Genomic DNA, 26666 nt, shown 5'->3' on the forward strand with positions numbered 1-26666 from the left:
TTGGGAGCGAGGCATTAATTAGTGATGGTGCTTGAGTGTGAATAAATAATGCTTTAAAGTTCAATAACTCATTTTCTTCAAAAGGCAGTCGTACAGTCACAAGTTGCCCAGATTGTTTCTTTGTAGGTAGAAACAGGAATAAATAAACTACGTTGTGGCGCACCCAACGAACATGGTTGTTCACAAAGTTGCCATTACAGTTGTTAACTTAACAAGATGTTGCAACTTGCTGGCATAGTTACTGCTACGGTTCATCCTATTCTCCTCAAATGAGAACAATTTGAGCGTTTTATTGTTGTATAGAGGACCATTTGTACAAATATCAGAAGTTAAATTTGTCGAGAATTTGGTCAAGTTACCGTTAAATTTTCCAGAACAATATCTGTTAAAACCAGTGCAGTTAATTCTTTCCATAGCGTCTTTTGTTGTTCCATGATACAGCGACATTTCATTTCCACCATTGCTCATTTTCTGCTTTTTCGCCTGGTACAATTGATACAATCCTGGATTTTGAATTCTTTCAATCTTTACAACCTCCGTTTTACGTATGTTTGCCCCTAGTGAGAGCGATGCTTGAAACATGTCGTGGAGTTGGTTGTATTCTGTGTCTTTATTTGCAATATTGAATCGAAACACTTGAAGTTCCTGCCCAGTGGAACCATCTATTGGCTGATATTCCCAATTTGAAGGGAGTGGAAATGCTTAAAAGATGTAAATTAATATGTATCTGTATCAATCAATGCTTCGGTATTTTTAAGTATGATTAGGTTAAATGTCTTCAAAAATATTATCAAATAACAATACCTTCACACGGGCGTCTGAAAACTTTCATTGGATCTTCGCTTGAAGTCAAACATGTCTCTGTCATGGTTTTGAAATCTATTTTATATTTCGACTCAACGTCATCAAATTCGACAGTTCCTAAATGATTTCTTGTACCCGTCTCTATCTTGCGCTTATTTCCTTTGCGTACTTTTCAGGAATAACAACGCCTCTATTGCCCTCGTAATAGAACCATTCAACCTAAAACAAAGTGCATTAAGAATATTTTTACATGTGATGTTTGAATTCCTAAAGATTTGCTCTTTGGGAATTACTGATAGTTAGGTGAGGAAAACGCTACTAAATGAGATGCTACTAAAGTAAAGCCTGTTTTCCGCTCTTTGGCGGTTTGCCCCTAATAAAACCCAACAAAAAGCGTTTTAATTTTATGAAAGCACTCGCAGCAAACTTGCGAGTTGACCCGGGGTTGGGATATGTGAGTTAGAGAATATGCAAAGCAAAAGAGCATACCGTATTTACTCGTTTGAGCGCCGCAACGCTCTTTAAATTTTTAGAACTTTAATCGAGGGCTCTGCTCGATCGGGGGCGGCGCTCCTTGAATAATACTTTTTGTGAATTGTAACAAGAACTTTGAACAAAAATAATTGAAAGTTAGATGCAGCCAGATGTCCCCATTTTGACAGAGTCAGCGTTTTACGCTTTTATTATCCCATCAGTCCATGCATTCGGAAAGTGGAACAAGCCTCATTGGTTGGTCATGTTTTTTGAAAGTCAATATAACCCTTTAATATGTATAAGTAAATAAGAAAGTAAGTCCAACCTCTCGGACAGTCACATCCGTGTGGTGTCTCTCTCGTTCCCAGTCGTGGATTATTTTGTGAGTCTTCCCCACAGCAATCGCTACATTCCTTGCCAACCCGGTGATTCTGATGTATCCAAGAGCGGGTTCACACTCAATACGAACTTCGTGGAGGTCTTGTATTTCCATAATTTTTTCCAGTTGTCTCAAATCAATCTCCTGTTGTGTTTCGATGGTCTCAGTATGACATTGTTCTGTCTCGACCCGTTTCAGTTCTTCTTTGATCGTTGCGATATCGTTCGAACTTTCTGCTGCAATTTCCAGAGTAACTTGCTGTCTCGTCTTACCTGTGTTACCTATTGGAGAAAACACTGGTTCGGTAACTGTGGTATAAAAAGATTGATCAAGAATCCTCAAAACAAGTAATATTGTTTGTGTTTTATTGGCATTTTCCGTGCTAAGGAACGAACTTCGGTCCTCGGATCGTGAAATTCCTTTACGAACTTATTCTAAAGGCATCATAACATTGATTAGTGAGCCCCTTTAACTGAACTCAACATTTTGCGACTTCTTATAGGAGACCCCCTGAAGCTCGGAGGCCCAGTTACGCCACTGGAAGAAACAGTTTAGAACTAAACGAGCTATCAATCAAAACGGGAAAATGTATTCGTTTGTAGTCACACGAAATCAATGCGATTATCTTCGCTATATATATCCACGAGGAAAAGGTAATTGGGACTGATAAAACTATCCAGTATATATGCTTAAGGTTACTTCTATTGTAAGGTATTCCGTTGGAATAATTCGATCAATACGAGATGGCTTTTTAATGGAGCAAACAGAACAGAACCTATACAATTACTTAGTATGGGAAAACTTTTCAAACACCCTTAACTATCCATTTACGAGTCAACGATAAAAAGGTCTCTTTGTTACCTTGAAATGCCTCTTTGCGTGCGAAAGTTCTACTGAATTCCTCAAAAACCTTTTCTTGCAAAATAACAAATACGAATGAGCTTCAAGGACTTGTTATCTCTCTTTACGATATTCCCTAATGCAGTGGTGCAAAATCTCGGCTGATTGCTTGCCATCTTTCTGCAAACGACACCGGTTCCGATCGCGGGAAGAGACAACGAGGTGAAGCCGTTCATGTCAGCGTCGATTAAACACTTTTGTCACCACGTTTTGAATCATGAATTTGTCGGTTTCAAGAGCGCGCACATTTATAACCATGTGAAGCAATCTGCGAACCTTCAAATTTCCTGCCATTGTCATGACTACCGCTCCAGGATAAATCCTGCTCAATCCAATGTATTCTTGTCTTAAAGCTTCACCAGCCTCTTTATAAACCGCCGTTCCAACTTGCCCTCCTTATTAATAAAAATATCACTATCATTTTGATTCTGGTCTCACCCATGGACGCCGGAACGATGCGAGAGCAAAGTGGGCAGATTTTGGTAAAAGGGCACTCCTGTAGCGGCGCATTAATAACAATTAATTATATGAGGTGAGTGTGTGTCGGAAGAAAATATCCAAGCGGAAGTTTGCATTAATATTCGCTGAACATAAGCTGAGGCGGATAACGCAAACTGTCTAGACGATTATGTTATTCTTGATAGCACTCCTGCTTCGGATATAGAATGTAATTAATCTTTTAAAATGAAAGCGCATTTTTGCCCCTCTTTCCCCTGCTGGTAAAAGGCAAGGGAGCAGTTGCCCGCCCCTGTTCCGACATCCCAGGTCTTACCGTCAAAGGAGCTCAGTATTTGTATGCACCCCTGATGCACCCATGCATCTTCTCTCTGAAATACTGTTAATGTCTTGCTATTATTAACCACACAGCTAATATACTTGTGTATTTTTTTCTGAAACCAGAAATCCGATGCATCAGTGGACTCCTCAACAATATTTCCTTGAACGATTTTCACCTCAATTCCGTGTGTTTTATCCTTTTCCTGGCTCAAACTTCTATCGAGGGCACTCGAAGACTTTTTACGTGTTGTCTTAAAAATACCTGCATCACTCTCCGAACATCGTTTTGTTTTTCGTGTATTTGCATCGGCAGTTGGTGAATAAACTTGAAATTGTTCTTTGAATGCACTAACAGCCTTCGAATTTCCCTTGTAAACGACTACGTTAAACATTTTGACTTTTGAGGAAGGCTTGTCATTTGAACTGAATTTCATGGCCTCTTCAAACAAGATTTTTGCGACCAATTTTTCCGAGAATCCGAGAATCCCGGTACCGAGAGCAGGGATTGAGATGGAGGTGAGCGAGAGAGCTTCGGTTTTGCATAACAGTTTTCGCACAACCTCACGGAGTTTCTACAGAAACGTAATGCAATATGTTTCGATATTATACACGGATAAACCGCACAGTTGTTTCTGGTTGATGCAAACAGGATTTGATAGAATTCTATCTATTTACCTTCTCTCCTTGATCAGTTGTCCACCTGGGGCATGAAACATGAAAGACTTTCTTACATTTCAACTTGGCGCCATCTGTGATTGCAAAGTCTCCTTCGTTAACCTGGCCCTTTTCTTTTATCCATTTCTCGCAAAAAATTTTCATTACGCTTCCAGCTGCATCAAGAATTGCTTTTGAGCAAGGATTCTTCCTAAGGTTCAGATCACTTCCAACCGTGTTCACAATAACATCGGTCTAGGGAATGATTAATGTTTCAAATTAGCTTGATCTCATTTAGGATGCTTGCAAAATCTCGCAGGTTATATGTCATAATTTACTCACCGTGGATTTTGCAATGTTTCCAACAATTAGACGTATTACCATTCCCGCGGGAGTTTTAAATGTCAAACCATCACTTGCTGTGGGGGTATACGGTAGCGAAACTCCACTAGTTGCGCCTAGCAGCGGTCTCCATCTATCTCGAACCGGCTCATTGATATGTAAGTTTGAGTCATTTCTAAACCTTCTCGCTATTTCTTTCATTAATGCCTCTATTGCCAAGGGATCATTATCGACAAAATGAACTTGTTGTAAACTGTGGAAAGGTTTTTCTTGTAAGAATTCACAAGTCGCTGTTACCAAACTTTTTGCGCTGATATCGTGGGGTGTCCTGCAGACTCCTGTGCCGAGCGCTGGAATTGCAATAGTCTGACCATTAGTGGCCTTCTCCAAGACATTAGTACAACAATGTCTACAAAGGAAGTGTAGGTAAATTTAGCTGACACCATCATTAACAAGCACAGTCATCAACACTTCTAAAAACACCCTCGTCCTTACCATGACTAAGCAGCACAGTCTCTGATCACTATCCTAACATTTACCATAATTAACCATCATAGTCACAACTCTGTCTTCACCACCATTAACCAGCAAGCTCACTGCTAATTAATCACACATCATTTTACTCGTTCTTCCCATGCACGATAAAATAACATTGACCCACCTTAAATACTTCCCTCTCCTTGTTTCGACCTCATCATGAGCACTAGACGGACTGTACGTTGGCACCACTACATGAAGTATTTCTTTACACATCAATTTCCCTCCGTCAGTAGGGACAACTTTTCCAGGTAAAAGTTTTGCCGTTCCCATATCATTTAAGGCACGATAACTGTCCTCCTGGATTTTACGCCCTCCTTTTTCAACTATCGCCCCGGCAAGTCCGCCAGAGTGCTTGAGCTCGTCGTTCGCAGAGTTCACCAAGTAGTCTACGGCATGGTCGAGGATGTCACCTTGATGTACCTCAATGATCTTACCATTTGGGAAGGTGTATCGACATTGCATTGTACGCTTTCTGTCCTCCTTGATACTAACAGTGCTTGCATTTTGTAATTGGAATGAACTGTGTCTTCCTGGCTGATCGTTGAGTGTGACTGCAATCCCACATCGATGTTTTCTTTCGATGCTCTCAATTGCCATGTATGCCATTCCTTTTATACTCGACGCTGTTTCCGGTGTTCCGTAATTTATCTTGTGCACCTTTAGATCTGAAAACATGTTTTTATTGTTGGTACGTCATTTGCGTAAAATTAGCGCGGCGTAGCCAGCATTTAGGATATACCCTTTCTCCAAATAGCAAGCATTGCATGCTTATGCGAAAACCCGACTTCCAAACCTTGTCACGCGCAATTTGCAGTTGACTAGTTAAAATCTTATTCTCTAGTCAGAATAGTGCTTTGAGAATGGCTAAACGATACCCGAGGAATTTTGTTGGTATTCCTTAGTATACTAAATGCTTCGCGAGATAAATATTACATATGCATGAGAGTTCATGTATATAACTCAGAGTTTCAGCCTGAGCCTGTTGTTGTGCAAGTGATTTATCAGATCAGCACCACCTGTACTAAAAAAAATGTATTACAAACCTTTTGTAAGATCTTGTATGCTAGTACAACAATTCTCGACTACCAGCTCTCACCAGATAGCACCAAGGCTTCGCTTTCAAACTCTATCTTCAAGTGAGGTGATGAAAGCCGCAAGCCTTCTAAGGTAGTTCGCCCGTAAAACCAGAGATAGCGTAGAACTGCCTTTTGAAGTGGAACTCTTTGTTCTACTGTTTTCTTTTGTTCTTTAAAATCGTCGATTTTCTCGTTCAGGTTTCCCAAATGCTTTTTAAAACAGATGATTCGTGGAACGCTATCTTCTCTTTGTAATGTGAGCGGAGTCGATGTTCCCAACTCGTTGAGCAATTCATCCTGGGATGATTTCGTTCTCAAACCTGAAACAAAAGGTATAGAATTGAGGAGGTGGGAAGCGTGATTGGACTCATTAGTTTATGTTGAAAGATTCATAAGCGAAGATTCACAATAAACATTACAGAACTACACGCTACTTTCAGGGAGTTTTATTTCAACCATGGCGTTCACAATAATATCGTAGGCTCCGTCCACGTGTGTCTTTTGCATACCATACAGTGTTACCATTCCTTGTTTATCGACTACAACTTCCACCGTGACATTCTCCGCGGTCAACAACGACTTTACGTGTGAGATAGCTTTGTTTGCCTACAACAAGGAAAATCTGTTTTCATTCAAGGAACGTTGTTCAAAAAGATCAACAATTTCTTGCATTTCAATTTTAAAATTTTCTATTTGGATTTGTGAGCCTTTCACGGTTATTCTTTCCGTTTTTTCGTCTTTTATTATTTCCAAGCCCTCTCGCTTTGACGAGGTTTCCAAGCTAAACAAATAAGGCGGAAAAAGTCTCAGTCAATGGACGAATTGCGCTTTAGACTAATTTCTTACGTCGGTGAAAAAAGGATATTTTCTGAAAGAGCTTACTAAAATTAGTAAAACTGCCAACTTTGGCTGCGAATTGTTGTAAATTACGGAAAATATAGGCTTGTATAGCCATGCAAAGTTCACGAATTTTGTATACTTTTGTATTACAGCCGGAAGTGTGTAACTAATTTAATTACACGTTTCCGCACATAGGATGCAAAAGTATACAAAATTTGCTAACTTCGTATAGGGCTACATTTTTCGTATTTTACAAAATTTCGCAGCCAAACTTTACATTTGCGTGCGCTAATCTAAGTAAGATCTTTCTAGCTGGTGACTTTTTTTTCTAGTTACTTCAATCAAAAGTTAGGCTAAAGCTGAAGTCGTCAATTGTTATATTTTATAATATGACATTAATTTATAGTACGCGCGTGCTGATTGGTCGAGAAGCGTGTTTCTATTTAAAATTAGACAACGAGTCTGAGTTGTCTATGAGCGAATAGTCAAAAAGGCGACGCCTGAGTTGACTATTCGCTCATAGACAACGAAGGCGAGTTGTGTAATTGTCTTAGTATACACCATGTACCTAGATATATTAATTTCGAGAAAATAATCGATACACCGCATATAAAACCGAAAAATAATTTAATTAATTCAATTTTATATGGTCGCGCAACCGAATTTTTGCCAAAAGTTCACCATCACGAATAGACAATGGTTGAGTAGCCAATCAGAATGTAGGATTTGTAATAGACAATAGTCGGGTGTATACTAAAACTGTATAGAAACACGGAGAATGTTTTCTATTTCTTAAATACCGCATGCGCGAGGTCTTTAACGAGAAGTATTGGACCGAGGTCTTTTTGAACAGACCGAGCTAGAAGAGCGAAGTTTGTACAAAAATGTCTGATATCCGATATTTCTCGGTAATGACCGAGCAAGCGAGGCTAATAAAAAGTTTATTATATGGCATAAGGAATGTATTTGCATGCACTTGAAACAAACAAGAAATGCATGAATTCGTATTAGTAGCCTGGTACGCATTTGATAAAAAACAAAAACATAATATCAGTGAATTATTTATAGTCTACCTAAACCGTCTGGAGACTGTCTGGAGATTATTAATTTCACAGTAAATTAAATTTTCCCTTGAACATTTATTTGTGCCTTTTTCATTCAGAATTTCTCTGTTTTTCATCTCGGAATGGAACGCCGGTAACGCCGGCGGGAAAGTAATAGACAACTGAAAATTCTTCTCAGCCAATTACTGAGCTCCATTTCACCTGAAATGACGCTTGCCATATAATAACTAATTTTTTACCGAGAGTTAGGTCTGTGCTGCGAAATATCAGACCGAGGCTCTTTAGTATGCAAAAAGCCTCGGTCTGATATTTCGCAGTCCAGACAAGCGAGGTAAATAATCTGTTTATTATATGGGTGCATGAGACATCTGGGATACTGGTCCATATACAGGGGGTCCGGATATTGGTTTTACGGACGGCTCGTCAACCAATCAGAATATAGAATTTTGAAAAGCCATATAATAGATTAAGTCAGTTATTTATAATGCTACTTACTGTATATAGGTAAATACTTGCCTTTGAAATTTAGTCGAGCGTTGAAGCAACTTCAGATGAACAGCTAATAATTCTATCGTATCTTCGTGTCGAATCGTTCGTTCTTCGATTTTGGCAACACACTTTTTCACCTCTTCGTGGGCCGTAATAAACACAGACATTGCTCTTCCGACAAGCTTTAGGAAACCTTCATCATATCTCTCGATGAAGGAAACTGATTTAGCATTGTTGAACTCTAAGAATACTTTCTGTAATAATTTCTTTAACCCTTGCTCGAGCAGAGCAGGCTTAATCGGTACGATTTCGTATTTGTATTTTTTGAGACAAGTTAGAAAGTGTTCTTTTGTTTCCTCGCTGGAAAATGAGAAATGTACCGAATCTCCTCTCATTTCGATGCTCGGCTGTGGTTCTCTCAAGGCATAGGATAGCTGGGCAGCATGATTTTGTTTCAGGTAGTCATATAAGTCACTGTCAATCGCTGTAACGAAACCTGTCGTGTTTGGACGCTCTTCTTTACCTGAGAAAATGTTTAGATAACACTATATATAATACTGTACGCTTATTTAAGTTTTTGACATAGAGCCCATGCATCAGCTGATCAGCGCATGCATACACAGTTAGCCAGGGCCGCAACTGCTTGTGATCCTCTGAATTTACCAGAGGATACAGAGTTTTTTAATCCCGCGAAATGGGAATTTGATGATTATCCATATTCAAAATTTTCTAACTGTGTAATACAAGATTCTTTTCACAAAAGACCTTATATTTGTGTAGATTATTCACTCTATCTATATTTTTTACATATACGGCTTTTGTTTTCTGATCCGGTTCGTTTAACTTTGCCAACTCACCTTTTTGAATCTGATGTACTTCGTTTACATTCGTTTCAGCCAGTCTCAACGTCTCAACGACTTCCCTGTCCATTAATTCTTCTTTTTGTACAACTTTACTTTTGCCAATCTGTGAGTCTCGATCATGTTCGTCCGCCGTACTTGTTAATCGTTGAACAACGACATTCCCCGCAGTTAAAATACCGTCCATTGCATCTTCTTTTACAATTTTACCGAGGACAAGATCTTTGTTTAGTGCAGCTGTCATGTTGCAGACGAAATGACTTCTTCTCAGGTCGGCGACATGTTTGTCCGGATCGAGTGTGAACATCTCTCGACAATTTGGACACGGAAAGTCTCGAATAGTTTTTCCTTGGGGTGCTTCCTGACGACATGTTTGCACAACGCCTTCTAAACAATCTTTACAAAATGAGTGGAAGCAAGGAAGAGTTCTCGGGTCTTTTAGCGGTTCCAGACATATGGTACATTGTAGTTCTTTTTTCATTTCAATAATTGGGTCAGTTTCCAAAGCACCATGGCCAGCCATTCAGAAATAAACTTTGTTATTCAGGAAACCAAAACCTGGGGATTAATACTGCTATAAACACAACTCCAAACCTCAATGTGTCTGTGACGGTATCTCTTATATTCTCTCATAAATTATGTTGCCATAAAATCTGTGCGGTCGTATGAGTAAAATAGTAAAATCTTTACCTTCTATATTAATAGGTAAAGAAGTAAAAAACTTCTTTCAATATAATTATTATTATACTATATAGGCCAGATTTAAGCCAGTCTATTTATAAACGCATGACTGAACTTTCGTTTTTTACCTCATTGAAATAGATGATACGTTGGCAAACTCATCTAACGAAATTACAATTGTAAATTAAATGCCACATAAAAAAATCTTGACTTTAGTTCCCTGATTGTTTTCTATTCACAATACTCTTAATGATATGCAAAGACTGATAAAGGTATAATAGGCCGGAAATGCGTTAGGAGAAGCTGTCACGTGCCTAATAGAATGGGAGGATTGTTATAAATAAGGCAGCATGGTTAGAACACTCCCTTCTTACTCAGTTACACTGGCAGTGTAAGGTTCAGCTTTGTGATTTCTTCGTACGATCCCGCGAATTTTTTTTTCTACGTTGGGAGAATGGATAACGAGCCGGAGATACAATACGTGGCGCCCGTGAATCAACAACAAGAGCAAGCTGTACAACAGGAACCTCAACAAGCCGGGGATAATCCTGCAGCGCTAGCACCCGTTCGAAATGACGATCAACAACATGAATTGGAGGTAGGAAGTTTTGTCCTTTGTTGCTCTAACGCCACGATTGTTAGTGCCGTAGATTACTCTGGGTTGTTTAACTAAACTAGTTCTTTTACTTGTGTTAATTTTGTTCTCGTCACTTAGATTTTGTATCAAAATGCATAGTCGACCTTCCCGCATTGTTTATCTATTCTATCGTCTTTTGTTGTTGTTTTTATATCCCATCATAGTTTACCGAAGTGCCGAACGGGCCGTGTCCGTGACAATTAAGCCACTTCGGTCTCTGTCGTTACGCATTACATGTACGCATTACATTTATTGTACGTATTATCTCCAATTTATTTTTTTACTTAACACACATTCACGGCGTTTTGGATTCTACTGCTGAATACATAGCTGTTTGTCTCACACGTATTCATGCCCGTGTAGTTAGGAGGTATACTATTGTCTTTAATCGCTGGGAAAGGACAATCGCGCCCTTTGTTCTTCCAGGGGGAGTCAACAGTAGTTCCACTTGCATGTTATTGTCTTGTTTTTATTAATGATCTAAATAGTCATGTAGTCCCATTCTTCTTTGATATGGAAATCGGTTATAAAATAGCCTAGCTTTCAATGGGCTGTCAACATTTAAGATGAAGGATGGGTGATACTTCACCTTGAATTATGGGTGACAATTCTCCGCAAAGTATGGTTGAGAATTCACCTCAGAATATGAGTGAGCATTCACCATAAAATGGGGGTGAGAATTCACCACGGAGTATGGGTGAGAATTCACCGCAAAATATGGGTGAGAATTCACCACAAAATATGGGTGAGAATTCACCACAAAATATGGGTGAGAATTCACCACAAAATATGGGTGAGAATTCACCACAAAATATGGGTGAGAATTCACCACAAAATATGGGTGAGAATTCACCACAAAATATGGGTGAGAATTCACCACAGAATATGGGTGAGAATTCACCAAAAAATATGGGTGAGGATTCACCACAGAATATGGGTGAGAATTCACCACAAATATTATGAGTGAGAATTCACCGCAGAAGACAGGTGAGAATTCGCCATAATTTATGATGCGCATTCTTCATACAATGGGCACCTGATTAGTCGCATGCAACCCCGGTGTGGGGGCAACTATTTATTATTCATAATGTTACCCATAATTACTTGGATAACTGCCATGTGAAAAAAAAAAAAAAAAAAAAAAAAAGAGAAGTAGTTAATATTAAGTGTAATGGAAATGGTCACTCATAATCGTTAGAGGTTGCCCATTTAGGGTATAAACCCAATGTTAACGGGTCATTATTTGTCACTTATAGAGATTACGACAGGATTTGGCCAAGTTGCAACAGTCGATCAATGACCTATCTGCCTTGTCGGTTCCCGTATTATCCAAGAAAGCTCTGGACTATGCCATGCGCCCTGCTTCTGAATTTAACAAGTATGACGCTTTGGAAATTCTTGACACGCTACAAAACTCTGCGAGGGATAGTAAACATGAGCGGGCCGAATATTTCAGACTGGCCTTCCAGATGGCTAGATCCAAGATTGACTTCCCGCATCAACACTTCCAATCCCTTGTTTTACGACTTCTTGGTGATAAGGACCAGCAGAAGGTTTTTGATGCACTCACCAAGGTCGAGAAATCTATGCTCAAAATACCGGCCACATCACGGACGTCCTATGCTCGGGGCAACGCTGCCCCTTATAGGGTGTCTCCTAGGGAAAGCACAACCAGGAACATCCGCTGTTTTCATTGCAATAAATATGGACATGTCTGGTCGAAATGTATGATGAGAAAATCTGAGTTAACTCAGTCTATATCCACTCAGAACACGCCGGAAAGACAGCCAAAATAGACGCGCCTATGTTTAGTAAGGCACCGTTTGGTGTATACTTGCTGTTGTTTCCTATGTTTGAATGAACTGTTCAGGATATTTATTGTATGTTGTGTGTGAATAAATTCTTCTAATATTTATGATGTCAATCCATTATAGATGTTGGTATATATAGTTGTGCTTCTTTATTGTGGGTTTTCCTCTTATATCGAAACGGAAGGGACCGACTCTGCCGTCTGTGGAAGTTGGCACTTTGAAAACGGGGCATCTAAATCAACCCTCCCAGTCAAACTGGGTCAAAGCTTCTTTCTCTCTGCTGGCGGTCATGGGTATCCCCTTGGTGAGACCCTCTGTTTTTTTGTAGAATACACCTTATTGGCATTGGGAAAGATCCGAATCGTTCGATTGCCAGGTTCGAACGGTCTCATCTGTGAATCATACGCAGTGGGTCAACATCCGGGGGGAGCCTGTGTCTGCCGCAGGAGGGAGGGCAGCGAATGACCATCTCCTCCAACACATTCGTTCTGTCGAATCAAATAAGGAGATTGGCGATGCCCAATCCTTAGTGTTCCCAGATCCAAATAATTTCCAAGCGGGTGAGTTGCACCGCAACATAAACGCATGGGAGGACTTAGCCAACCGTTTCCCAGCACAAGAACAACAGGAAGTTTTATCCTGGATACGTAATAAATTTCTGTTACCGGTTATTTTCGGCCCTTTAAGGGACAGTTTAAGGGTCAACATTATGATTCGGAGCGTCCACCCCAGAGACAGTTTAAAAATAGCACCTGTTGTAAGTCCTTTGTGACTTTTATTCAACAAACACTTTTGCAACGCCTACGGAATGGAGCAATATCGCTGCTGGGCGTGTGGGAGAAGTCGATCCCCCATATCTTGTATTACCTTTGACGGTTGAGCCGACAAAGCCCAGGTTATGCCATGATGCGAGATTTCTTAATCTTTGGATACAGGACAGACCTTTCACCCTCGATAAATTGGCTGATTTACCAAGATACGTTTTCAAGGATTCTTACCAGACTGTTTTAGACGACAAGTCTGGGTATGATCATTTATTACTCACCGAAGAGAGTCGCACCTACTTCGGCATACAATGGGGAGGTTGGTACTTCACATATAACACACTACCTTTTGGCTGGAAGTTGTCGCCATACATCTACCAAACTACCGGTCTTATGGTCTCCAATTTCTTTCGTTCCCTGGGAATCCCCTGTCTCCTATATATTGACGATAGACATAATGGACAATTGAATATCACCCCAACTCAAGGCGCATATGCAATGTTAGCGAACTTGGATGACCAATGCTTCGCAGCCGCAAAGTCCGCTGTCTTCCTTATAGCCTATTACCTCATCCGTCTCGGCTATTTTTTGGGCCTCGCTAAGTCAATTTTGGAACCGCGGAAAGAGGTCCCGTATCTCGGCTTTTGTGTGAACTCGTCTCAGGAAACGTTTCTCATGATCCCAGAAAAGTTACATAGGTTTCTTGCGCTTATAAGGAGCACACTACAAAATAAGGTGGTTTCTGTGAAGACATTACAGCGTCTTTCTGGTAAGTGTGCCTCTTACTCCTTGGCCGTCCCTGCGGCACAATTATTTACGCGGGAAATGAACGCAGCAATTTCAAAAGGCCAGGGATCCTTGCGACCTCTTCCCCTGCAAGGTCCCTTGCGGACTGAACTTGAACATTGGCTTTCCCTAGAAGTCTGGAACCGTCCCCTTAAATGGAGAGATGAGCGACATGTGCGCGTCCAAATGGCAACGGATGCGTCGCAATCAGGATGGGGGGCTCTTATGACTGCCCCATCCTACGTTGAAGCGTCTGATTATTGGACACCACAGGAGCAATCGTGGGATATTTCAACGAAGGAAGCGATGGCCATAGATCGGGCTTTGCACGCTTTTCATGACCACGTTCGAAACGCTCGCGTCGATATACAGGTAGATAATCAGGCAGTCATTCTCGCTTGGCAGAATCGTGGGGGCAGGAGCCCTGTTTTGAATGATGTACTAAAACGGCTGTTTTTCACTACCATAGACTTGAATGTCTCACTTAGTTTAGCCTACGTCCCTACAGCGGACAACCCTGCCGATAGTCCCTCTCGACGGTCTTCTTCACTTGACTCGACGCTTACCCCGGCGATCTGGGAAATGGTCCAGAAGGAATTTGGGGGTAGTAGCGGCCACACCTGTGATTTGATGGCACTCGACTCGAATACGATGAAAGATCTTGACGGGAACCCTCTTCCTCACTTCACTCCACACCCTTCCCCATCATCGTTAGGAGTGAACTTATTTGCACAAGATCTCGTTTCATACGCAACGTACCTCCAGCGTCCTTATGCCTTCCCACCATTGGTTTTGGTTGGCCCACTCCTTCGTTTCCTTGAACAATACCTTCAGGCGTGTACTGTGGTAATTTTAGATGTGTATCCTCGTAAGTATTGGTGGCCCTCATTACAGCGTACATCGCGGAAAGCATGTATGTTGGCGCCCAAGGGAGACATGCTCGCACTCAATGTCCCTACTAAGGATGGATGGCGCCCCCACCCGGGACTTCCAGGAGACCTTTGGGCATTTGCTTTGGACTTTACTACATGAGTACTGTAGACAAAATTATACTTATACGTTGTGTACTGATGGTATCTTCAAATAAATATTCGTTAATATATTGTTGTCCCATTTGTTTTGCGGCTAGGATCTCCCAGCTGTTGCAAAGTTATTCCTGCCGTCAGTTAGCTGTCCAACGTGCAGCCATGCGAACGACCATGACTTCAGATTCTGCCAACGATGCGGTTATCGTAGGAAAATTGTTCAGATACGATCAGGTTCTTCGGTGCCAATTGATCTTGCTCAAATTGACGATCGCCTTAACCAGTTATTGAGCTTCGACCGTGCAACTAGCTACTCTAAACAAAAAGATAGTCTACGCAAAGAGTTGGAGTCTTTCCTGTCGTCCCTACCGGGACACATCACAGTAACCACTGTGACCCCACGTGATATTTGCCGTTTCCTTATATTTAAAGATCGTAATGGTAAAACGCAAATTCACCGAAATGGTTGCCCGCATTTGGGACTCAAAGGCAAATTTAGTTGTTCATGCCCGTTCCGCCTCTCGTATAACACAGTAGATTCCTATATTGGTAAATTGCGTGCCATCTTCCACTCGTTAGGACGCGACGGGGAATGGGACAGACGGTTGGGTTTAGGCAACCCTGCCGCAGACAAGTCTGTGAAGGATTATCTCCGCTTAGTCACCGCAGAGCAATTGCAGGCCAGGATCACCCCTAAGCAAGCTACGCCATTTTTGTGGACAAATTAACACAACTCTGTACTCATTTGGATCGCAAATTGCAGACCTCTACCGATTCGGTTGAGCGTTTTCTCCTAGCTAGGGATCAGGCGTATTTCAAAATGGCGTTTTTTAGTGGTGATAGGCCAGGGGATTTGGGACAAATTAAGGTTTCGGAGATCTTGCGATTTCCGAATGACGATGGATTACTATTTAATCACGTGTGGGGCAAAACCCTACGCGACGGCGATGCTAATGTTTTTGGCATTAGGCGTAATCCACAACGCGTTATCTGCCCAATACAAGCCATTGAGCGTTACATGGACCTTGCTCGCCAGCTGGGTATTGACTTGACGCGGGGTTACTTATTTCGCCCATTGGCACCTAATAAGGGAATTCAAGACTCACCACTGAGTTCCTCGGCCGCCGAAGCGCGCCTTAAGGGTTATCTGAAGGAGATGCATGCAGATCAAGGGGAGACCCTCCATGGTTTCCGTGCAGGATGTGCCATCACGCTTGCGCTTTCAGGGGCCGACCTGGCCGAAATCATGGAACACGTCGGATGGTCAAGAAGACATACTGCGGTGTATTACATGCAGTTAGCCAAGGTGCTTAACCCTCAAGCCGCTTCAGCTAGACTTGCCTCTCGCAGTTCGGAGGAACCAGTTCAATCGTGGAATGATATCAATGAATTACGGCGTTTTGTGTGCGCTTTTCCACCCACTATTCACAATACTCTTAATGATATGCAAAGACTGATAAAGGTATAATAGGCCGGAAATGCGTTAGGAGAAGCTGTCACGTGCCTAATAGAATGGGAGGATTGTTATAAATAAGGCAGCATGGTTAGAACACTCCCTTCTTACTCAGTTACACTGGCAGTGTAAGGTTCAGAGCGACCCTCCCGACACCCACCCAATTCGCCGGGATCGTCCTCAGAACCCGTCTAAGCCATTTTTTTTTTTGGCTTAGACTACGCTGACCTACATTTTTACCCATACCTGAATCCAACTGAGCATGAATAGAGTGTTAGGGAATAGAATACTATTGAAAGACGACACAATTAAGTTTACAAGAGTTATACAGTTAGCTGCAAAATTTGAAAATATTAACTTGCAGCTGGCAACAAACGTATCGGTTTTCATAATGGTGTCAATTCGCATTTATCACGTTACCTTTTTTAAGCTGTTTGTGATATCCACTGTTAAGTAAAACAATAACGAAAGCAGTGGCGTATAGCCTAAACATAGCTGCATGAGGTCAATTTTTAAACAATACTGAATAGCCATAACTTGCATCTTTCATCAAATGTTAATATTTATTTGCAGTGAATATATGACCAATAAATGGAAAAATGCATGCAGTGTCGGTAGAAAGTAAACTATATAATTATATTCATTACGGTCAAGATTACACTATACCAGATCATTTTGTTCATTTCTACCAAAACTACCGGATGTACGTCTTTTCCCTTTGCTCAAAACACGGAAGTTCTTCTTATTTTCTCAAGAAGTCGGTATTCTAATAACTAACGTCACGCCGTAGTTTAAGTATGGGTAGGGATAAAACGCGGATACGGATTGCGGATGGCAGATGCGGATGGGAAAATGCGGATGGGAAAATACGGATGAGGGGATAAAACGCGGATGGGAAAATGCGGATGAGGGGATAAAACGCGGATGGGAAAATGCGGATGAGGGGATAAAACGCGGATGGAAAAATACGGATGAGGGGATAAAACGCGGATGGAAAAATACGGATGAGGGGATAAAACGCGGATGGGAAAATACGGATGAGGGGATAAAACGCGGATGGGAAAATGCGGATGAGCGGATAAAACGCGGATGGGAAAATACGGATGAGGGGATAAAACGCGGATGGGAAAATGCGGATGAGGGGATAAAACGCGGATGGGAAAATGCGGATGAGGGGATAAAACTCGGATGGAAAAATACGGATGAGGGGATAAAACGCGGATGGGAAAATACGGATGAGGGGATAAAACGCGGATGGGAAAATATGGATGAGGGGATAAAACGCGGATGGGAAAATACGGATGAGGGGATAAAACGCGGATGGAAAAATACGGATGAGCGGATAAAACGCGGATGGGAAAATACGGATGAGGGGATAAAACGCGGATGGGAAAATGCGGATGAGGGGATGAAACGCGGATGGGAAAATGCGGATGAGGGGATAAAACTCGGATGGAAAAATACGGATGAGGGGATAAAACGCGGATGGGAAAATACGGATGAGGGGATAAAACGCGGATGGGAAAATATGGATGAGGGGATAAAACGCGGATGGGAAAATACGGATGAGGGGATAAAACGCGGATGGGAAAATGCGGATGAGGGGATAAAACGCGAAAAAAGGAAAACGATTTTTATATGTGATTTCCTTATATAAATATATATGTCTTTCCTTCTTGTGTTTCTCCCGTCTAAGCTTCTTTACCACGACTAGCTTATCTTTCACGTTTGCCAAAGAAGCGTCCATAAAACTGCCTTTTTCCAATTTTTTATTTTTACTCCGGCGCCAGCGACGGAGTTGAAAATTCGCCTCGTTTTTTTATCGTCGCAAGTGTGTAATGTGTATGTGACCGTACTTATTTACGTCCCGTGCACGATTCGATTTCGCTCGCATGATACGGCAATTCCTCCAAGAGGAACAAATAAACAGTTCTTTTCATGCTGCTCGATTGAATATCGCCGCTATTTATTTTTTTTTATTATTATTGTAGTAGTTCCTAGTTTATTGTCGACGACTACCATATATTTCTTTCACGCGATGCTCATTGCCCCTGATGCACTTTGATATCGCCTGGACCTGAGTCCAATTTTTCTATGCAATTGACCCGACTGTCTGATTATAATTTAATCTCATCTAAAGGTGAAACTACTAAAAAAAAGTTGCGCAAATTTATAACGCATACCGTAAATGATCGATTAAGCACCGCTACTCGAATAAGCGCCGCACCGGAATAAAAAATTTAATAAGCGCCGCTGTTGAATTAGGGCCGCGGCGCCTATTTAGGAAGACATAAATAGACGCAAAAAATGTAGAAATAAACGATTCTTTATTTAAACGCGTTAATCCTAACATTTGAGAACGACGGCCAGTATTGACACTTTAAAGGTTTATTGTCGAATATCTCTTACAACCGGGCTCATATGACAATTCTTTCTTTTCCCTGTAGCCTCTACCAAAAGTTTATTCGATTCATCGGCTGATCGGCCTTCAGAAAATAGTGTATTTGCTCACTTTGAAATAAGCGCCGCTGTCGAGTAAGCGCCGATGTCAAATAAGCGCAACGTCTTTAAATCAATATTTGCAATAAGCGCCGCGGCGCTTAATCGATCATCACGGTAAGTCAAACAGAGAAATGTGAAAACAAAAAAATGGTTTTTTATTGAGCTTTCGACTAGGTACTTCGAGTCTTCTTCAGAATATCTAGATTATCTACACGTGTCTAGCGTTATATATTTAAGAATACAGAGTCTTGAATAGCCTGGGGTATATATACCCCAATATATAGTCTGCGTTGCAGGCTAAGTCTTGAACGGAACAGCTCGAAACTCAAATATATAAAGCTAGACAAATGTAAATCGATTTAGATATTCGGAACAAGACTAGAAGCACCGAGTCGAAAGCTGATGGAAATTAGATGATGGAAATTTATGTTGGCGTGCTTTCCATTTGGCGGCCAAAATGGTCAGACCGGTCATACTTTTAAATTTAAATAGAGTATTTCGTTAACGGAGAATATATAGCGGTGAAAATGCATTTCCCGTGCTAGGCAGATGTAAATAACTATATATTTGCATGCAGAGTTCTTGAAACACTCTAAAATACCAGTAACCTGTCTGTACCAAACTACAACAGGACCGGTCTGGCCGTTTTTTCCGTATCACAGATCACAGATGTTCGCACAGAAGAAGCGCCCTGGCACACACGAATCAGCGTCATCTTCGCTCTTTCGAAACGTTATGTAACATCGCTTAAAAGTGCTCGTTGGTAGTGCAAAGGTCTTAAAATTGTATGTGACTGATGAATGATTATGGAGTTACCGAACAATTTGATACAAGAACAGGTGAGAATTTTTAAGAGGTATGATTTATTTTACGCGGAAAATTATATGCTGCCTAAATTTGAATAGCTATTTGCCGTACTACAATTTGCTGTATATGGATTAGTAGGATTACTATATTCAACCAAATTATCCAAATGTGGTATTATCTATATAAATGTCTTATATTAAAGATAGATGAAACTAATTCGTATTTCTATAGGTGGTCTTGCCCCAAAATGGAGATAAAGCCAGATTATTCTATAGAGAGTTTTTTTAAAGATTCTCACTTCAGAAACCAAATTTATAGCTAGGATATGAAAATTTTCATGCATATAAACAATTTGTGTGCATGCCATAGGTGCATGAGCACCCAAAAATGACCCTGCCCCCTGTAAAAAGTTAAATAAACAAGTATAAGTGATATACCAAACTGCAGCGGTGGAAATTAAAACACTATCTTAGCTATTTTGTCATCAACACATTGTGCGAAGGGAAGGGGGAGCACAGAATTGTTTTATCAGTCGTGAACTGTCATGGTGCTTGACAGAACAGGATGGTATTTTGTTATATGTATACTACATAACCTAATTATATTTTCAGGATGTTTGGCAGCTTCTACCTATCATATTGAGCAAAAAGACGTCTAGAAAGCATGCTTTGTCAGATAAAGAGGTTTGAAATAGGGCACTTTACAGATATTATACCGATATAATTTATACCTGGTATACAGATATAATTTATATATTATATATAAATTTGATATGGCATCTTGAAAATGATTACAAAATGGTCCAATAGGTTTATGCAAGTTTTATATTTTATGATAAAGTGCCAACAGATTAAAGAGGTTGGGCAACTGTGGACTAAGTGCTGTGATCCATGTTGTGTTATTTCACTTGCGGCTGTTGATGTTTTGGTACATCTGGTTGTGAAGAATGTTTTGGATTTTAGCTATGTCATGCATGGTTTTGTGGCTCAAACTTTGTCAACAAGGTACATATAGATTTAATTAAAAATGGCGAACTTCTCAGCCTTTTAACTAAAGTGTTGAAATTTATAAGATCCTACCTATCTTAATTTCAGGCATATCCTTGGACCAATTCATGGTGTAACAAAGTTATTATGTTTTCAAGTGAAGTCCACTATAGAAGTTGACTCATACACTTTGAGGTCAGTGGAACACTTTTAGTAATTGTAACTTTTAGTGTAGTAGGTACCTGGTACCTTGACTACGCAATCAGTCGATGCATTGTGAGTCACCATAAATTACTGTGTGTGTAAATTATGGCTGCATTAGTTTTAAGAGAAAGCCATATGCCAATATTTATGTTTATTTAGTACACTGACTATCAAATTTATAAGTACCATACTCAATAATTTTTTGAACCAGTGCTGCATGATTCTAGTAGGCTTTCTCCAAAATATAATTTAAGCCCCTTAAATGGCCAGCCTTAAATTATGCTGTATGTGGGTAGTGTGTTTACCTGATGCAGTCACATTCAAACTGTTACGTGAACAACCTTACGGCTTACTGTAGCCGACTATAGTGAGAAAAGTAAATTATTGAAGGTAAATATTGATAATGTTATAGGTTAACTGACATATGAAAGTGAAAATGTTTTGCTAGAGCAATTCATACAATTACACAATAAAAACATAGCATTTTTTAATTGCTTCATTTGTCTGTATGCATCTCTTTACCCATTCTTACTGATTAATTTTAATGCTTTGTAACTCCCAAACAAAATTCTTTTGTTTGAGACCTCAACGTTTTTGTTTTGTTACCTTTAAGCTCAAATCTGCATCCATATACTAAGATATTGGCTAACTGTCCTTGGTCATGGCCAATGCTTCTTCAAGAGGTTGAAAATATTTTCCAGACAACGAATAAGAGGTAATCTTTTGATGGATATTTTATGACATGTGTAATGTGTAATAAATATACACCTTTATTGTTAAGCTATATTGCACACCTGTAGAGTCCCAAGAAATGTGCCTACTCCATGCTACTATGCTGCAGCACCTCTACAGGTGTCTTCATATTATATGAATTTTTTTTTATTGTGGTTTTATTCAACCTTACTAAAGTTGATATATACCACATTCCTGTATATATGCACCATATCACGGATCATTCGACCTTACAATTACCATCAATCATCCCAAATATTTGACATCATCAAGATCGAAATTGCATTCCGGTATATTTGACCTTACCAAAGTCGAAAGTACCATGTTCCGGTATATTCCTTTCCGTAAATCTTTGTGCTTGTTAAATTTTGTTATGAATCACTCTGCATCCGCCCTAGCCCCCAGCCCACACAGCAAGCTTTGCTGTTAACAATGATCCTATTGTAAAGTTGATCTTAACGCTAGCGTTAGTTCTCATAAAGTGTTCCTTTGATACGTACGTATAGACGCGCCTCCTGAAATGTTTCTTGTGCATCATTTTATTGACTTCCATAGTTCCATACAGAGGGTATAGGCTCGTAATATATTTATAAATGCGGTATGCCATTCTAATGACGTAATGGACTGGTTTATTAAACCTTTCTTGCAATATCAGTCAATCTGGTATCAAACTACTGTATTACAGTATCAAAGTATCCAAAATACAGGGAAAGATATTTTAATTATATAATAATCGCTAATTTTGTATTTACAGGTTTATTTCGTCATTTGTTGCAATATTTGAAGCTTTCTTCCAACATGTTTTTTTCAACCCTAAAACTGATTACTCCGCTTGCAAAAGTTTACACGTATTGTTGTTGGAAATATCGTCTGATATGATGGAGGGAAAAGATATAGTTGTATTCGATAGGATTTTGAAATTGATTACTAACCATCTTCGATTTTACAAGGTGAGGTAAATTGATAAGTTTAAAATATTGCTCAACTTTGTATGTTAGGCGAAAAAAATGCTGCGTTTAGCGTTTAGCTATTAATGCAATATTTTATCTAATAGAACAGTATGGAATCACTTGGTCACAGTGTTTCATTGTGTCATCAAACATTACGATGGTTTTTGAAATACAACTGTGAGAAACTTGGTATGTACCGTAGACAAGATACTATACCACCAAGCATTGCTTGTTAAAGCGAGGTTTTTTGAGCCTTTAAAATAATGGTATTAGGGAAAACCTGTATAATTGTATTAAAACATAACCTCGTATCCAGGATCTTTAGAACTGAGGTGTTTTCATAAGCATAAGGGCTTACGTTATAGAGGCAGACGAGTAATTCAGCCATCAATAAAATGCCAAATTGCAATGCAGCATTACTGTCCATAGCACGAACCTCCGTCACCTTCCTCCATACGTCACGACGAGTTTAGAGTTCGAAGAAACAAATTCTGGGATATATTTACAGGCAACAATTTAATAGTTTTGACCAAGAAACGATCTTACTCAAGGATCATTAAAATTGTCGATTATAGTTGTCGTAAACTGAAATAACGAAAATATAAAAACTAAGTTCATGCATTCCTAATTACTATACCAGCTAAAACTACTATAACTATATCTTCAATGAAAGGATAATGAACTATACAGATTATGAATACATATTACATGCACTAGAAATGCTCTAAACTGCTCAATCTTGTCATGCACTTACTATGGCTAACACATACAGGATAAACTGCTAACTAACTAAATTACAATCGTAAAAGATAAACTTACATAACAGTCCCGCTTTGTCGAGGCGAACGATGCACAAACCGAGATGTTCGACAGCTGGATGGGTTACGAAAACTTGTTCGAAACTTTTATTACAAGTTTTCTCGAGGAATGCATATAACCAACTGAGCGAAAAACAAGATTGTGCAAACCTTTACCTGTCCCAAATCGGAACTATAGTTACCGAAACTAGTTATTTCGTCATCACTAACCACTAACTAACCAAAAATTTCCTGCTATTGTTCAATCGATCTGAAAGCCGTACAGGTACCATACCAAATGATAAGTTCTAGCTGCGCACCCAGGCAGGAATAGTGATAGTCGACTAATTGTTCGTGTTTTATCGGTAGTATACACTTTTTAATATTCCTAAATTAAACGTTAATATTCGTAAATTAAACGTGGACTCGTCAGGTTCACGTCCATGGAGTGTAATGAACACGAAAATTTTGTAGTTCCGAAATTTACACCTCTCAACGTTACACTTCGAAGTTGCGTGAAAAATTGCATTTTGTACTAGGGACCTAGCCACCTGAAAGAAGGACGTTTGTATGAAAGCCGGATAGCGCTATCTACCGGATATTGATTTTTTCAACCGTTCTAAAAATGCTTGAAAAGCAATAAAATGTCAGATTTGACCAACAATTATTAAAGAGGATCCTCGATTTAGGAATACTAAGATTTAATCAAAGTTATACCAAACAACGGGCGATTTTAAAGCGATTGAAAAAACCACTATCCGGTGGATAGCGCTATCCGGCTTTCATACAACCGGCCCCTGGTGGATAGCGCTATGCGACTTTCATACAACCGGCTCCAGCGTGGGGCAAAAAGGGCGGTTGCGATCGTTCAAGAAACCATTTTTCGAAAACGTTGAGATCGCGATAAGAATTTTTGGGAGGGAGATTGTCTTATAGTGAAAGATGACCAGATAAAATATCCGTTTCCATCCACTTGATGCTCTCAAATTATTGTTACCCCAACCTCCAGCATGGGGGAACACCTATTTCAGACTTTTAGAAGCCCTAGAATTCTACATTTTGCCGGTGGGGATGACGATGACACTCCAATGCGCTTCCCCCCTAATGTAGTCTCTAAACTATGTATATTCTATTAACTGTGAACCCACTGAGCGATATATAATAATTCCCATAATCTCAGTGGTTCAACCTCTGCGGAAAAGAGAATTAGGAGTGGAAACACAGTAATTTCCTATCCTCTGTGTAAACACTGAACTGAACAGTGATCGAAGGATCGAAGTTCGTAAATCAAATATATTTTCGCCAAAGACCTATTTTACAAGTTGTTATTTTGGACATCATATACTTTCCTCCCAACGAGTGAAATTACAACGGATAAAGTAATGTTTGGAGGTAGAATTACCACACGATGTAATAATGTCTTGAAGGCGGCAATTGTTAATCGTCGGGATAGTTTTGGCGCGATTATTCAAACGTACCACGATACGAATGTGTCTCACGAAATTCCCTGTGAAAAGGAAAACATTTACACCACCGAGGATGAAAGAAAATTGCACGAGACGAAAGATGCCGCTTCAACGACAAGAAATGTTTTCAAGAGAGGAATGCAGCTCGCACAAGCCCCAAATACAAAGCAGGTGTTTTGAAATTTGAAAGTAAAGAGAAAGTAATAAAGGAGATGTTGAAAATAGAAGAGCATCATGTGATTAAAGAAATAAGGGATGCACAAGGGAACCTGATTGATGTATTATGGTGTCCTGTATACCTTTGTCCTGAAGCAAAAGGCAAGGCAAGAGGTGGAGAAGAGATACCACATCACAGGTGTAAACATGTGGCAAAATTGGACTTCATCTTCTGAATGATGGGCAAAAATACAGGCCATGCTTAAGTTGTGCAGGTTGGAAGGGGAATGAGATACCCGGCTGGTATTATCATGTGAAATGTTGCCATTGTGAACATACTATGAAACATTAATAACATGTGCGAATGAAACTGTGTTGTTTTGGGCAATCACAATGATGTTAAATACGGAAAGCCTAATGTTACTTTTAATAGCTCGGCAAAACTAACCAGATAATCAAACTTTGTGTAACATCAGGCTTTCCATGTTTGTTATCATTATGTACAAAACCTTTGACAATTGTCTTTAATTAATAGGCAAAATAGATTAATTTTAGATGGATGCTCTCAGAGTTTAAATTTATAGATTGCAAACTATTGAGATTTCTAGTACCCTGGTACGTAGTTTAAGTAAGTATAAGTGTTTGCATATGAATGTGTGTATGTATATTAACGCAATATCTAGATTAAAAAATCAGGTAGCACAGATTGGTGTAAGCTGTTGTTTTTGCCCTGCCAGTTGTTCATGTCAATTATCTATATGTTATATTGTGTCTGCCTGGCAAGAGACCTTGGAACTAAAATCCCAATTTCAACCCCAACATTGCCAGCTCTTGCAGTTTACCATGAAATACAGTTTTAGTGGTCTTGAAAATTTAAAGCATAACCATTTGACATCCTATGCTGCCATATTAAGGGCACTTGGCTAAATTCATACCCCTGCCATGGGGACATGGATCCTTTATTCACTTAAAGTGGCTCTGAGGATTATTAAAATATTTTTGAATGATTTCCCATGGGCAAAGACTCTAAAACTCGTTCCTGAGGCTTTCAAAAGAGAGTACACGCAATACAACAATATCAACAATTTTGGCGGCCAGCTTTGTTGGGTTTGGGGTGGGGTGGTGCAAATTCGCATATCCGTGTTCATTGCCTGCAAGAACAATTTATTTTAAAATAAAATTAAAACATACTGAACGTGAATATATCAAACCAATGATCTATTATTTACCTGGATATACATATACCCCCATGTGTAGAGCCGAAATTCAACTGAAATGTAATATTTTTACATCTCCATAGACAATCATATGAAGGCAATGACTGTACTCCTCATTGAAATGGTACACAAACAGTTGTCTCTTGGGATGTCAATGATGTCATCACTTATTTTGTTAAGGAAGATAACGCTAAGAAAACCATGGGTAATGTTTCCTAGTTGTCAAATTAAATCCCCGAGTGCCTTTTTAATATGCTCTTGAGAAATTCGAATCCCCAAGGTGTCTTTCCAGTTAAAACCAGGAATTTAAGCCTTCCGATTTTTGGACTGTTTATAATTCTGTACTAAAATGTGTGAGTTATGAACATGAAGAAAATCTATGTCACATCTAGGAAGGGAATCGTCCAGTCCACCCGCACCCGTAAACTAGCTGCCCAATTGGTAACTGTAATTTATTTTGCAACTTCTAGATTCCACTTGGGAATGGCACCAT

The 26666-nt window shown here is 39.8% G+C and overlaps 2 protein-coding genes and 1 long non-coding RNA gene across 3 annotated transcripts; 1 reads left to right on the top strand and 2 right to left on the bottom strand.

The window, feature by feature from the left end:
* Positions 1–965: 965 nt before the first annotated feature.
* On the bottom strand, positions 966–2574 carry LOC114539734. Its single transcript, XR_003688932.1, has 3 exons — positions 2519–2574; positions 1604–1938; positions 966–1023 (listed from the first exon to the last, which is right to left on the bottom strand). It is a non-coding gene; the product is annotated as an uncharacterized LOC114539734 (long non-coding RNA).
* Positions 2575–2734: 160 nt separating this feature from the next.
* LOC114539736 (protein mono-ADP-ribosyltransferase PARP14-like) lies at positions 2735–5467 on the bottom strand. Its single transcript, XM_028560342.1, has 5 exons — positions 4992–5467; positions 4331–4739; positions 4010–4243; positions 3597–3906; positions 2735–2952 (listed from the first exon to the last, which is right to left on the bottom strand). The coding sequence occupies exons 1-5, from the start codon at positions 5465–5467 to the stop codon at positions 2735–2737; spliced, it is 1647 nt and encodes a 548-aa protein (XP_028416143.1).
* Positions 5468–19634: 14167 nt separating this feature from the next.
* On the top strand, positions 19635–22546 carry LOC114539737 (focadhesin-like). Its single transcript, XM_028560343.1, has 6 exons — positions 19635–19697; positions 20277–20348; positions 20506–20669; positions 20760–20846; positions 21469–21570; positions 22342–22546. Exons 1-6 carry the CDS (start codon positions 19659–19661, stop codon positions 22544–22546), a joined length of 669 nt encoding a protein of 222 aa, XP_028416144.1. The 5' UTR covers positions 19635–19658.
* Positions 22547–26666: the final 4120 nt, after the last annotated feature.

This window comes from Dendronephthya gigantea, unplaced genomic scaffold (assembly GCF_004324835.1).
Source record: "Dendronephthya gigantea isolate DGI-Jeju-01 unplaced genomic scaffold, DenGig_1.0 000215F, whole genome shotgun sequence".
Classification (NCBI taxonomy): Eukaryota; Metazoa; Cnidaria; class Anthozoa; order Malacalcyonacea; family Nephtheidae; genus Dendronephthya; species Dendronephthya gigantea.